The following is a 14,054-nucleotide window of genomic DNA, read 5'->3' as shown; positions in this document are numbered from 1 at the left end:
ATACACAGGTATTTAACTATAAACCAATGTGCTTTCAATCTTTTTCAAGTATCTGGTATCAATTTTGTATAAAGATTTTGCATAACCAAACTACCAAACATAGATGAAAAATGACTGTTTCTCCAAGTCTGAAATTTAGCATTAAAACTAAAGTACTCCAGGAGTTAGTATTCCATACAGCACTAACAGTCTCCCAAATTAAAGTTTCACGTATTCCAAAAGACCATGGGCTGATAAAAATCTCCTAAACAGGAATTAAGGAAACGGAAATAGTGTGCAATAATTAAAACCCACTTTGTAGTTTGGGGAAAATGTCTAAAATCCTGAATTAAAAAAAAAAAAACACAAATGAAGTGAAAGCTTTTAACTGGTACACACTGTTCACACCTATATTTCAAGTTTGGAAACGCATATTTTCAAGCAGCAATACAAAAAAGTATCCATGAAGAATGCATAATCTCTGAAAAAATTATGAAAACATCCCTGCTACCATTACATTTCTAAATACAAAACTGACTACCATATTGTTGCTTCTGTGTAGCGAGAGAAGTTCATTTTCAAAACAGATAAAATTCAGTCTTTAGGTGTGAATGGTATGAATGACAGTCTCCTCTTTTTTTTTTTTAAATTTCTTAGTTGTTTAGGATCCTTAAGCATGCAAGCCTCGGAGAGGAAGGCCCAACAAGGGCAGGGTTGGCTTATGACATCCAGTTTAGGACAGAGCTGGGAAAGCCTCTGGGTCATCTACATCAGGAGCAGAAGCACTTGACTGAAAGAGAAACATCAGAAAGTTATTACTTTCAGTGGCATCAAGCCCTACCGCATTTCTAATTCCTCACACATCACCAAGTCCTTCCGTTCGCCAGACAAACACGGCTCAGCACAAAGCCGAGCCGGGCAGTGCGAGATGTTAGCATCGCTCGACTGCGGGCACACGCCGGGGGCCGGCCGGCGGGCATGGGGACAAGGTTAAGCCTCTGTCCCTGGGCAGACTGGGCGGCACTTGCATGGGGCAGCTGCAGGCAGGGGGGTTCCCTGCACCCCAGACAAATGGGAATTCTTCATTTTTAAAAACTACTTTAACCTGAATCCTATTCAATTGGGAAATACCGGGTTTCAAAGAGGTACACACTACAGTGGAGTAAGCAGGCTAGTACTGGACAAATTACTACACGAGCAACTTCTTCCCCCAAGATACACAACGCTTCTTTTGCTCATTCCGAGGACTAGGAAGTGTCCTATATTACTTTTTAATCAAAGCTGTCTGAAGAGGTATTATAGGCAAACAGACCATACTTGCACATGATTATCGCACAAGGTTACATCTCTTTTTTCCATTCTTAAAGAGATCCCTACATGTGGATCATATGTAGGAATACCAGCACACAGCCATCAATTCCTACCGAGTGACATGACTGAAGTGTTACAGAAAAGGCCTGTTTGTAGCACAAATTAAGTTTCACACGTTTAGTTTTTCCCCAGTCACAAACTTGCTGTTGATAAAAAGAATTTTTGTGCCAATCTAGCCCTAGAAATTCATATATTAACCAAAAATCTCCTGTGCTTCCCGACAGAGTTTTATAAAAGGCTCTGTACCACACCTAAAAAACGGTGCTGTAATGAAATGCAGGAATTAAGTATTTTAGAATACTCTTCACTTTGCCCATGAGCGATGTGGAAGAGAAGAAGAGTAGGAAGAGCCAGAATAGTGGCATTTCCTGCAAACACATTCACTTATCAAGAGAGGTATTTAAACCATTCCAATAAAAGTTGTATCAACTTCTAGGTTGACTTTTAGGCAAGACTAAGACACTGCAAAATTACCCAGCTCACAAACTACAGTTAAAAAGTAATAGCAGGGTCTTAAGCCTCTAGCCTTAATATCTCCAGTTGCTCATTACACAAAAGCAGAAAACAAGCCAAAAAGGCCAATCCAGTGCAGGAGGGGAGTTACAGTCCCTGCAACAGGAGGGCCTTGCTCACAGGTAACGCAAGTGCCAGCAGAGATCACCGACCTGGTTGGGTGTGTGGATCACGTCAAACTCCTTAACCAACTGGAAGGAAACAAACAAAGTCAATAGAAAATAAGCTGCAGAAAAGTTTTTAACTACTTCGTGACAGCATTCTTGAAGAAGCAAGATGCCACATTAGTGAAACAACTCAAAGCAAACACCACCACCATTTAATTTCAATTCCTTGAAATTTTCTTATATTGGTAACAGGAGAGAGTTTTCCAACTAATAAGCCTGAAACTTAAAGTGATCCAGTGTAAAAAATAGAAAACAAAGTCAGTGTCCTAAAAGAGACAAAAATGAGCACGTTTGATCTGTGTGAACAAAGCCACACCACACAGACTGAACTCATTTTCTAATGAGTAACAATTTGATCAGATGCGTTCAAGCCGAATAAGTGATACGTATTAAATCAAATCTTTACGGTAGCTATGCTATGGTACTTCAACTTTACATGTTCTCTCCCCAACTCCATTCAGTACTTTTCCTGAGTATTTCCTTACAGCTTTAGGACTAAAGGAAGGGAAAAAAAAATTACTGCATATTAGGAAAAAAACCAAAACAGTAAGAGTCCTATTTCCAAATTAAATTCCTCAAATTCAAGGTGTAGCATGTAGCTGTAAAACGAGTCTTTCACCCCCAACAGGTCACAATGCAGACACATCGTCCTGACTGTGTCTGAAAATAACCGCTCTAGCACTTGCTGTTCTGCTCTGGCACAAACAGAAGTGTCTCACAGTACGTTCAGATCTGTCTGTATTGAAGATCTTCATCGTTTTTTGGGTTTAGAAACACCACACCCCTGCTCCCCCCCCAAATGGGCACTTTTTTTTTTAATCCAGCCTACTCTCCACCCTCTCTTTTTTGTCTTTAATAAGAACGCTGTTAAAATAGTCACCCTTTTATCCTAACAGTAACCTAGTTTAAAGTAAACTTGTAAGAATAGACACTTCGCTTGGTTTTAAAACACAGTGTTTGTCGTCAGAGCAATTTCCCCAGAAATAAGGAAGACACCTAAAACTATCTGTATGAAAATCCTAATAACAACTTCCAACTCAACTCCTTTGCAGATGAAAGCTGTAGCTACTCACCTTGTCAGTTCGGCCTCCACGGCTGGCCCTGCCACCACGCCCTCGGCCACCCCGTCCCCCTCTGCCACCACGTCCGGGGCGGCCAAGGTCTCCAAAGTTGATCTCCAGCTGGGATGTAATATCATTTGCTGGCTTGCGGAAGTGATGATCCATTACAGAGTCCTCAGCATGAGCCTGAAACGAGTGTTTCTTCATAAGAAAAATGACCAAAGAAACTTTGTCATCTGTAGTTGCACTCTTACCACCACGGCATACGTGTTCACCTCCAAATGCACTCCCAAATTGATGGTTGATTACCTTGATTGATTCAAGTTAAAAGATAGTGCAGGAATTGTTAGGAATCAAGTTATACCACTTGTGCAGACCACAAAACCACATAGTGGTAATCACATAAGCGCTTGAGCAAACAAAGCTATTTTGCATTTCCAAGATAATTCACGGATGCTCTGGAGTTCCTTTTCAGAGGAACATGTCTTGGCTTATCTGAGACCAAACTGACTATCACCAAGCCAGGACAGAACCTCATTTTCTAGCACTCGTCCTCTTCTCACTTCGCATCCTGAGAAATCTTCGGTTTCTAATCAATTCATTTCATTCTTTTAAAATACTTACTCGGTAACCCATCTTTATTTTGCTCAATGAGTACTTTACACTTTCTCATTTGCTTAGCCCTGTATAAATATTTAAAACAAGGGAGGTGGCAAGAATCCCTTACTGGTTTGCATTAGCTGCAACAAACACCAAATGAGGCATAAACAGTTCAAACAATTAACTGAAGTAGCTAAAACAGAGAACCGGTCTCACCGATTACACTAAAAAACGATGACTCCCACCACCTTTGCCATGATAACAACATTCTCCTACAGCTGACTGGGTCTCAGTGCATTCACAGCCTCGAGGAGCAAGCTATGCACCAAAGAGTTACCTCTAACACCATAAATGCTACTATTCAGCACACTCAAGTATTGTAAATTATTACACACTGAACACAAAAAGAACAAGGTATTTTTAAAGTAATTATTTTTCCTATTTTGTACAAATAATTTTTCCACGTGGCAAGTCAATTTTTGACACCTATGATGATACATGAAACGTAAAACTGACCACACTGGATCAGCCCAAGGGTTTAGCTAGCCCAGCGCTCCGCCTATTACAAGGCCCAACCACCATGTTTCGGACACATGACAACATACGATGCTTTCTCCTCCTATAAGAAACTAACTTCTGGTGCAGCAATTATCAGTTTGCTCCTTTTTTCCTACAGAAATGCCATGTGCAAGCTTAAGCTTCCCGACTCTAACTTACTTTTCTTGTGGTGTCATTACACAATATGCTGACTTTCAAAGGCAACGTATTGTCCAATTAAGTCCCATGCCCTTTAATTACCATCTGTGGATCCTGCGTAAGGCAGCCAATGGATACGCAGAGGTCTGCAGTCAAAAGGCTGAAAGCTGCTTTCAGGGATTCCTCGAGTCAGTCACAAGCACCATAACGTACAGAGCTATAAAGAGCCTTCTCCCCCACCAATCTAACGACCCCCTGCCCAGCTGTACATTTGGCCTCCATGCCATCCTGCAGTGGAAAGCACTGCAATTTCATTAGGCACAATGAGAAATAGCCTTCCATCCTGCTTTATTTCAAACATATTTCACTGGGGTGTATTCCATGTAACAACAGGTCCCCATCCCACTCCTGATTTTACAGATCTGAATTGTACGCCCTTCCCTCAGAGATCTCTTTTCCAAGCTTAGGAAGTTAGCCTGGTTATAAGCAGTTATTTTTCAGAGAAAAGTCATTCCACATCTCAGCCTGACATGGCACTACTCAAATGTAAGCACACCAACAATTTCTAAAACAGTTCACAATACCTTTTGTTATGGTTTTGATTCCTTTCTTACTACTACATATTTTATCTAGTTTTGATCACTGCAGGGTACTGAGATTGTATTTTCAACTTATTGGTAGTCATACGACGGTCTCTTTTGTGAGAGGTAGTGTCAGTGGATTTGTACAATAATTCTGCGCATTTCCTTCCCTACAATGTTATTGCGTAAAAGAGAAACACTACAGTCTACCAAAACCATTGTATTTTCACAACTTAACTTTGGTTTAACCACTAAACCAACAAAGAGCAAATTCTGTATGTAACCCGATGATTTCTTTAGATAAAGTAATGAAAACTAATTTCAAATACCAATAAAAGACTTGGCATATTCTCCTCATCCTCTTCTATCATTTAGACGACAAGTCAGTCATAGACATACCGTACAAATTGCTTATTCTGAATCATCTTTGGAAGTATTTAACTTATATGTATTGGCAACTCTCAATAGCGCTCTGATCTAATAACTGATAGCTTCTTGAAGGCACTGCTGCACTTACGGGTCTTGGGGAAGGCTGTCAAAAATTAAGAACAAGCTCCTAACAGAAAGGGGGCCAAAGCAGACAGCGAGATATGGAAAAACAACAGCAACAACAAAAAAAACCAGACAGACTCATGATAGAAGCATTTATGATAAGGTTTGAATTCAGCTCGATTAGGAGCAAGGGTAACCAATTATGAAGGGTCCTGTATGGTGCATAGTTAGACAACAGGCATGGACAGAAGAGCTCCATATTGTATGTACTTGTATTCTGTGGTTTTGGGATGTCTTAGTATCCAGACCTTCATTTCAGAAGGGGCTCGTATCAGAACACAGGTATTACCGGTTAGATATAAAGGATCAGTACCTCATTTGACTCCAGCAGACTCCCCTGCATTTCTGTCATCGCCTTTGTCTGATGAAAGTTGCGTGTCCACGCCAAAGTGACAAAAAGAACAAAGGGAGAAAACAAAAGGAAGAAATGAGACTCAACTACATACAGAAACAACAGGTAATAAGGTCACATGAACTTGCTGGATACAGATGTCACTGAGCACATGAAGCAGCAAAAGGATGAGATCAACAGCTGTGCAAGCATCCAGAAAGACTAGAGGATGGACCCTACCACAGGCATGGAGACAAGAGAAATCTCAGATCAACACCAAAAAAAGTTTAACACGAGCTGCTGGAAACTCTAGTAGAGACCACGTACATAGGCGGATCTCCAGCACCTCAATACATCAGGCACACTGCGTACAGAACTAGACAGGTAAGAGAGTGGGATGTTTAAAATTACTCTTAATGCGAAAAGGTTTCTTCTGCACAGCCTCGATTCAAGAGTCAATCCTCCAAATTTCAAGAAGATGAACTATTCTTTTCCAACACATATTTCTCAGTCTCCCGTTGCAACCTCCTCTAAGGAAGCGATTAGATTAGCAAGAAAGTTTGAAAGCACAGGGAAGAGGCAAGGCATAGCAGATACACAGAGTGGGAACTGATCTGCTAGTGTATCAGTCTTTCCATGAGACTGGTATCCAACTGTCTGAATAAATTTAAAGATCTTTCCACAATGTAATTCTTTCCCATTTTTTGTTCTGCTGTACCAGTAGAACTTAAAAGATTCAAGCCACTAAACCAGCTGCTGAGAAGGAAAAGAGAGGATCTCTATTTTATGGCATAACCCAAACTCCTGGAAAGAGTCCATTTAGACTAGGGCTGCCAATACACATGGATTTCATACTAAAGCAGCAAGAATCTGAGACAGCATTAAGAGTTCATTCTATACAAAGTATCACTTTCTAGTAATTGCATAGCAAACATGAAAAAGAGGAAAGACCTCAGATAGGGTCAAGTGTTTTATCCCTCAATGAAGAGCATGAATAGGAGGAGGAGGACAGCTCTTTCACAAGACTAAGGCAGATGAGCAGTACTAGATCCTCAACACTCCCTTTTCCCACAGACTCCTAGGACATTCTCCCAGTAGTTCTCAAGCTACAGGAAGGCAGGCGGTGATCACAACACTTCAATTCAAATTTCTGAAACAAAAATCTACTGGGTCACATTGTGATTTTTTTCCGCCACAGGAACACAGAAGATTTGGGGCTGAAAACCAGAATTTACCTATAAACCATTTCACTTCCACACATCAACTCCCTTCTTTTCAGTAAGAATCACAGAAACCTTACATCAACCTCAATTTCATGACTCACAAGTACATCCAAGAGGACAAACAGATAAAGAACAGCAAGCGATCCGTAGGTTTTGTTCATAACTTCTAAATATTCCACCTTCTAAACCAGCTTACAAAGGAGCCACAGCAAAGGCTTTCCTAACACCTGTATTACAGAGCTATTCTGCTGTAATACTTAGCAAAAAAAAAACCTCACGCTGCTTCTGGTGGGACCAGTGAACAAGTGAAGTGGGGAGAGACATCTGCTGGACACACAATAAAAGCAGGCTAAAAAGGTCTACATTTCAAGGCAATTTTGTTAATATCTCACTCTGTGCTTATACCACAAGGACCTGTTAACTTCCTACGTGATAGCAGTAAAAACATCCGACTCATTTCTTTGAAGAGAAGTTAACTGAATACACCTCTCAAACAGAACAATATACTAATTATGTCTGTTCTTCCATGAAAGGAATTAGTTATTCTCATTGGTTTTGTTTGGGTTTTTCTGAGTTAACCACCAATTCATATTTCAAATGGAAAACACAGTATGGATCCTTCTAGCTTCTAAATTACTCAAGAGTACCACCATCTTATTACACTACCATACAAGCAGAGATGTTAAAGACTGTCTTCAGCTGACTACATGTCAAATAAATTCAAATAAATCTGCTTTGGAGAGACTGGCGCAGGGGGGTATTTCCTGACACGCTTGCAGGACTACAGGCTTAGTAACTCTTGGTAAAGTACATAAATACTTCTGTTTAAACATACTCTTTTAATATACAGCAACATTAAGTTTTAACACAATTTCCCTTTTCTACAGAAGCCAGAGAAAGCAGTATTTAACGAACACTTCAAACACTGAACAGCTTAAAGGAAACAAAAAGATATGCAATCATTTAAAGAACTGAGCTACCTTACACAGCAAGAAAAGAAAATAGCCTGATTGTGACAAAGTCAAGCTCATTCCAAGTTCAATGAGATCAGAAATGGAGTTTTCGCTGGAAAGTACTGAACGGTGCCTCCCCATCTGTATCACACCCTCAGCTTACAAGAAAAAACTGACAAAGCGTGAAAAAGCATAAATACGTATTAGAAGACCAAACAGAATATTACATACTATCTAGTTACTTCAAAGGGAGGCAGAACCATCTGGTATACAAAGTTGCAGGCCACTGATGGCTCAAGCAGGCCACTTGAGATACTACAGTGTTAAAAACAAAGATTAATGCAGTCCTGCATCTTAAAACAGAGTTCTCAGCACTTCCCTCCCTCCTGAAATGAAACAATCTCTCTCCTTGTCATTCTCACTGTCCTGGAACAGAGTAATCAAAATTTTGCAGTAACTGAAATGAGTATGCTTGAGAAACAGCAATTTAAAAATAATTCTACAACTACACTGAACATCACCGAAGCATACAAATGTATTTCACCTGGTTGCTCAAAAGGTTCAAGGAGGGTTGTCTATATAATATCACAAAATGAGAAGACGTCTATGGTACAAATTTAAGATACACAGTTTAGGTATTAAAGTGTCTGAGGTACGACCAGTATTTCTTCAATCACACATCGTGTTTAGCAAGCACCATAAATCTGTGTACTGCCTAAGATGAACAGATATGCTAAATAACATAAGCTTTCTTTAAAAAAAAAAAAATCAAATAAATAAATTTGATATTGACAAACTTTCTAAAATGCTCACCAAGAGACACTCCTTACAAAGTTACCTGCCCAGATGCAGCAGTATTCCAGTCTCCTCACTAGATTACATCACAGTATACACTAACCTGAGGGTACAGATCGACTGCTAGGTAAGAATGGCTACTTATGCTACTGCATAACTTCACTTTTATCAAGAGAAATGTTGTTCCCACTTCATAAACTTTTAGCTACAGGTCAGCATCTCAAAGAATGGAGCTTCCACTCCAAGAAGTGCATATCAACAGAGAAACCTATACAATTTGGATACCAGGAAGTACTGAAAAATCACTTTACCTCCTCACTCTTTGACTTGTGAAGAACAAATCCTTTTTTCCATTGCCCATCAGCACCCTCATTTGGTTTACGGATGTTGAACTCAACTTTTGCACGATCCTTACTTTGAATAGCTTTCCACTCATCCAGGGTCATTTCCTTAGGACCTTCTTCCTTAACTTCTTCAACCTCATTCTCTCTGTAGTAAATTCATAGACATTATGATCATGACTTAGAATTCACATTCTAGATACAACAAATCCAAAATTGGCAGCAGGTTATAGAAAAAAAAAGTTTGTCAAGTATTCCGCAGTTAAGCGGTGTATATAAAAAAGCCTCACTTCCACCACTCAGAAAGCACACACGAAAACTCACCTCCTTTAGCCAGAGCGCCAAAAAAAAATAAAAAAAAAATCACAGCCAGATACCTTTAAGCAACTAAATGGTGAGCACAGCAAAATGTTACAACATTGACCCATGCTGTCTATTCTCCACATTAATGACAATTATCTTTACAGCCATGAAAGCCTAACTTCTGCAATGGACTTGTTTGGAGCTTTTTCCCCCCCTTTTTGAGCCACCTCTCTCCCAAAGGTTCAAGTTAAGGCAGTGAAGGGAGTTTGTTCTTACCACAGTTTTCAAGCTTGTTAGTTTTTTTTTAAAAACAGAATTTAATGAGCTTTGGATAGTATGCTTCCTTTATCGAACCAATGACAATTAATTTCCCAGCTAACTGAAACAATTTTTACCTTCAACTAACTTGAAAAAACAACAGTATATAACTTAGTTACTTGTGCGATACATCACCCCATTGTACATCTCTGGTGCCTCTATCTTCTGCCAAAGAGCTAATTTTAAGTAAAACACACAACCAGTAACAGATCGTGTTTGAACTTACATAGGCAGTTAATCCTCTAGTCATTCTTCAGTGTGTTTATGCAACTAAATTTCTGATTTATAGAAAACCAGTGCCATGTATGTGCAGCAAAAAGATCATGAAAGCCTCACAAGAAAAGGCCTTCATTTTGTAACCAGGAATTTTGATGTAATAATGCAGAGGTTTTGTGTCAAGATTACTGTGTTTCAATTTTTTCTCATTCTGTAGGACAGAATGATTTTTGACATGATATATACTCAGAAGCATTTTTTTTGTTCAAGGCAAAGACATTACCCCTTGGCATTCTGCACATTTTACTGCAGTAAAACATCCTACAGTTCTGCTGAAACATTTAGGTTAGAGATCCACACCAAACTAGCCAACCTGAAAACTAACCCCTGTAAAGATGCTTTTCTATGAAGAAAACTGATGGATTACAAGAGATGTGTCATGCTTGAAACCAAGATGAGCAGACATTTTCTGCAGATTTGAGGAAGAAGAACAAACATACAAATGGCCTGCAGAATTTTGCAGACGACTGATCTGCACATGGATGGGTCAGTATCTGGTCAAGTACCAGGACACTGCCACTAATAAAGATCCAGGAAATACTGCAGACACAGCAAATTTAATACATCCAGATTTCCAATACATACGATTTTTTTTTAAGGACAAGCTAGCTTGCATTTTCTGACCAATGCCCAAGACGTAATTCCTTAAAATTCTCTTACTACTTCTGTATACAAGATGACCTTAACCTTGGACCACCACAACCTTGGAGAAGTAATAGCATTTAGTCATCTTTTAGTGAAGTCAAATCCATTTCTTATTCTCTATGCAGTAACTGCACCCTCCTTACCACTAAAGTTATTAATGAGGAAACCAAGCTAGAGCAAACTCCACATTAAAAATCTCGTGCAAACAAGTATTTCAAAATTCTATCTTACCCATTTGCCATTTTCTTTTGAATCTACCATAAAGCGCATTCCTCATTAAAATACAACATTTTATTGTACTACACTACCATAAAAATTTGTCTCACATTTTTACTTCAACCATAAGTATCACTACTGCTCATTCTGCCTCTCTAGTTACTCTATTTCATTCATCCAGTCTCTGGTTTCTTCTGTAACACTGTCCAAGTGGAATGAGAAGCAATCAAGTTAACTTCTTTGAAAACTGCCTGCAGACACAGAGGATGGAGAATAACAGAGATACAACCTTTCCTCCACAGGCTAGTTATAGTGTCTGAACTGTTGTTTTGAAAAATTAAGTTTAGAAAAAGTTGCCTTCCACTGGCAGAACATCATTTCATCCCTTTGGCTTGGTGGTTCTACATAGTTACAAGCACAGATGCTTTTGGATTTGATACTTAGGAGCTGCAATCCCAAGACCCTAAGCGTATTAGAACTGATTATTAATAATTAAATCTGAAAGTGACCTAAGAGCCTGCCAGACACTGATGAACAGTTTCAAGGTAACAACTTTTAGACATGCAGTTTTTAAAGATACAGTCTTTCAGCAGCATTGTGGATAATTTCACAGCTACTGAAGAAAATACAATCTGAGTTTGGCAAAACAGAAGTAGGAATAAATATCAGAGGTTAAAGGCAAAGACATGCTACCTTTGAAGCAATCAAAGAACATTAAGAGGGGTGGTACTCACTTATTTTCAGAATCAGCAGGCGGATGTTCCTCTCCTTCTGGCGTTTCCTCAGTTACAGCTGACTGATCCAATTCACTGCAATTACATAATGTTTGGAGTTTTGTTTTTTAAAAGTTCATCCCTATTTAAAGCTACATTAACAACTAAGTTCTACAGCGGATTTACACAACCCACTCTTCTTTAACAAGAACTATTTCATTAAGGATTGGTGCGTTCTGTGCCTTTTAAATTCTACGCTTTCCACCTTCCTAATGGCTCTCCCCCCAACGCTTAACTAGTACCCATTCTGAAAGTCTCCCGCTGTACCTTGAGACACAAAATGGATTTGGGTACTAAAAGTACTGCTTTCAATGTAATACTTGTAAAAAAGCACGCTTAACCTGATCAAAATTGTTAAATTGTTCTGGTTTTAGTAAGAGAATTGTTCAAAAAAAAAAAAGACACAGGACAAGTGCCCCCCATTCCAAACTTCCCCAAAATTCTGGTTTTAAGAGCGAAGCTATCCTATGTTACAAGAAATTGCTAATTTTCTAAGTTCTGCAAAGGCTGCTTTAATAGTGTAGCAAAAATTATCAAAATCAAAGGCAAAAAAAGCAGCTAAATCTTTACATTTTGCAAGGCGTAAGAATTAGGCTTTATTAACATTCTGCTAATAGTTTTCTGAGCAATTACAGATTACTAACGTTAGCTCGTCTTTGACGGTTCCCCAGTTGTGTGATCCACTGCCACCACGCTTGTCCTCATGCTTTAGGCCGCTGAAATGTGAATGTGAAACAGAACTAACAAAACTGAGTTAACATTATAGTGTCCAGATACAGAAATTCAAAGGCAAATTTTAAAATGTGTATTAATTGTAAAGAACAAGCAAAAAACGATAGAAAAAGTTAAAGACTTACGATCTATCGCTGCCACTATGTCTGTCAAATTCACGTTTGCCACGAGAGTCAAACCCATCTCCTCTGCCCATTCCACGGCCGCGTCCACGTCCTCTTCCAAGTCCACCACGTCCACGCATAGGTCGGTCAAGAATGGGTCTAGCACGGAACAGTCAAACGTGAATATTTCACCTCCAAAAATTTACAGCGTGGTTTTTCAGGTTTTCTTTTTCTCTTTTGACAATTTTATTTACTTACTTTTCCTTTGATAATTACTGTTTGTAACTGTGTCAAGGCTCAAATTTAAATGTCACATTATTACACTGAAAAAACCCACATGTAGAATGTCCACATTTTAGAATCTGGAAACAACTGCTCAGAAGGATTACTGTTCATTTGCATCTTCTGTCACTAAATTCCAAAACTGAGTGCTGGTCTTGTGTTACATAACTAGTTGTTACTACAATTTCGATTTCACTCACATCCATCCAACTTACTTTTAAAAGGATTTTAACTTTAGCTACTAAAATTTCGATATTTGAACTTTCAGAACACTTGAATTCTGGGTCCCTCATGATACTTGAGACACTTTAAATCTTGCCCAGACCCAAGATGGCTTCACCACTTCCAGATGTGAAGCCACTGCAGCCAAGGTGTAAACACCTACATGGACAAACTTTTATTGGCTTGAAGTCAGCTGTATGGATTTAAGCAACAGCTGTAACAGCAAATATATCTCATCCTGCAGGCAACAGTTATACTTGAGTTCCTTTCTTGAGCTATCTGCTATAGGTTTAGAGAGATATGGTGGCTATCTTAATGATTTAAACCGTGTTTTCAGTTATGCCAATGGAACTGTTCACATTAGACCACTCCCAATCTAAAACTTGAGTCAAGTTTGTAAACAAAATCATGGAAAAGGAAAGAAAAGTGTTATGGGTTGCATGACACACGCTCTTCTTGCAACTGACAAAAATTTAATTCAACCTATTTAATTCTGATTCAATCAGCTATTTGTTTGTTTTTTAACTCAGTAGCATGAGGCTGGACAGCCCCTTCCTATCAAAGCTAAGAAAGTTCATTGTCACGCAAGACAGAATTCTTACTTATCAACAGAAAATTCTCCTCCTTCCCCTTTCTCATCAGCAGGTTTCTCAAAGCGGCGCTCACGAGGAGGTCGTCTCTCCGGTCTCCTGTCAATAGGCTTGCCTTCACCCTGCTGTTGCTGCTGCTGCTGCTGATCAGGCCTCCTGCCAATACGTCTTATCCCTGAAACATTAGGCAAAACACATCAACGGAATGTCGAGCTGCTCTGGGAGAGATACTGACTCTTAACACCATAAAACAGTATTGAAGGTAAGCCGGAATTGTTCTTTTCTTTCTCCCTTGTGACTAGACAACACGGGAAACTATACCTTTATAAAAAAGTCTCTGTAGATCATTTGACTCCTCTTAGTCACATTTTTACACAGCATTTCAATGAAATTGCATTTTGTACAAGTGTACACTCCTACAATATTGTAG

General features: G+C 39.2%; 1 protein-coding gene across 1 annotated transcript; it reads right to left on the bottom strand.

The window, feature by feature from the left end:
• Positions 1-358: 358 nt before the first annotated feature.
• On the bottom strand, positions 359-13,799 carry SERBP1 (SERPINE1 mRNA binding protein 1; the record flags this gene model as incomplete). The annotated part of the gene is made up of 9 exons (XM_009707425.1): positions 359-769; positions 2,016-2,054; positions 3,104-3,277; positions 5,834-5,881; positions 9,134-9,311; positions 11,656-11,730; positions 12,339-12,410; positions 12,552-12,689; positions 13,637-13,799. Coding segments are annotated over 9 exons (944 nt in total), but the record flags the coding sequence as incomplete, so codon positions are not given.
• Positions 13,800-14,054: the final 255 nt, after the last annotated feature.

The sequence above is a fragment of the Cariama cristata genome, unplaced genomic scaffold (genome assembly GCF_000690535.1).
Source record: "Cariama cristata isolate BGI_N322 unplaced genomic scaffold, ASM69053v1 scaffold8869, whole genome shotgun sequence".
Lineage (NCBI taxonomy): Eukaryota > Metazoa > Chordata > Aves > Cariamiformes > Cariamidae > Cariama > Cariama cristata.
This window is presented reverse-complemented; position numbering and strand designations above follow the sequence as displayed.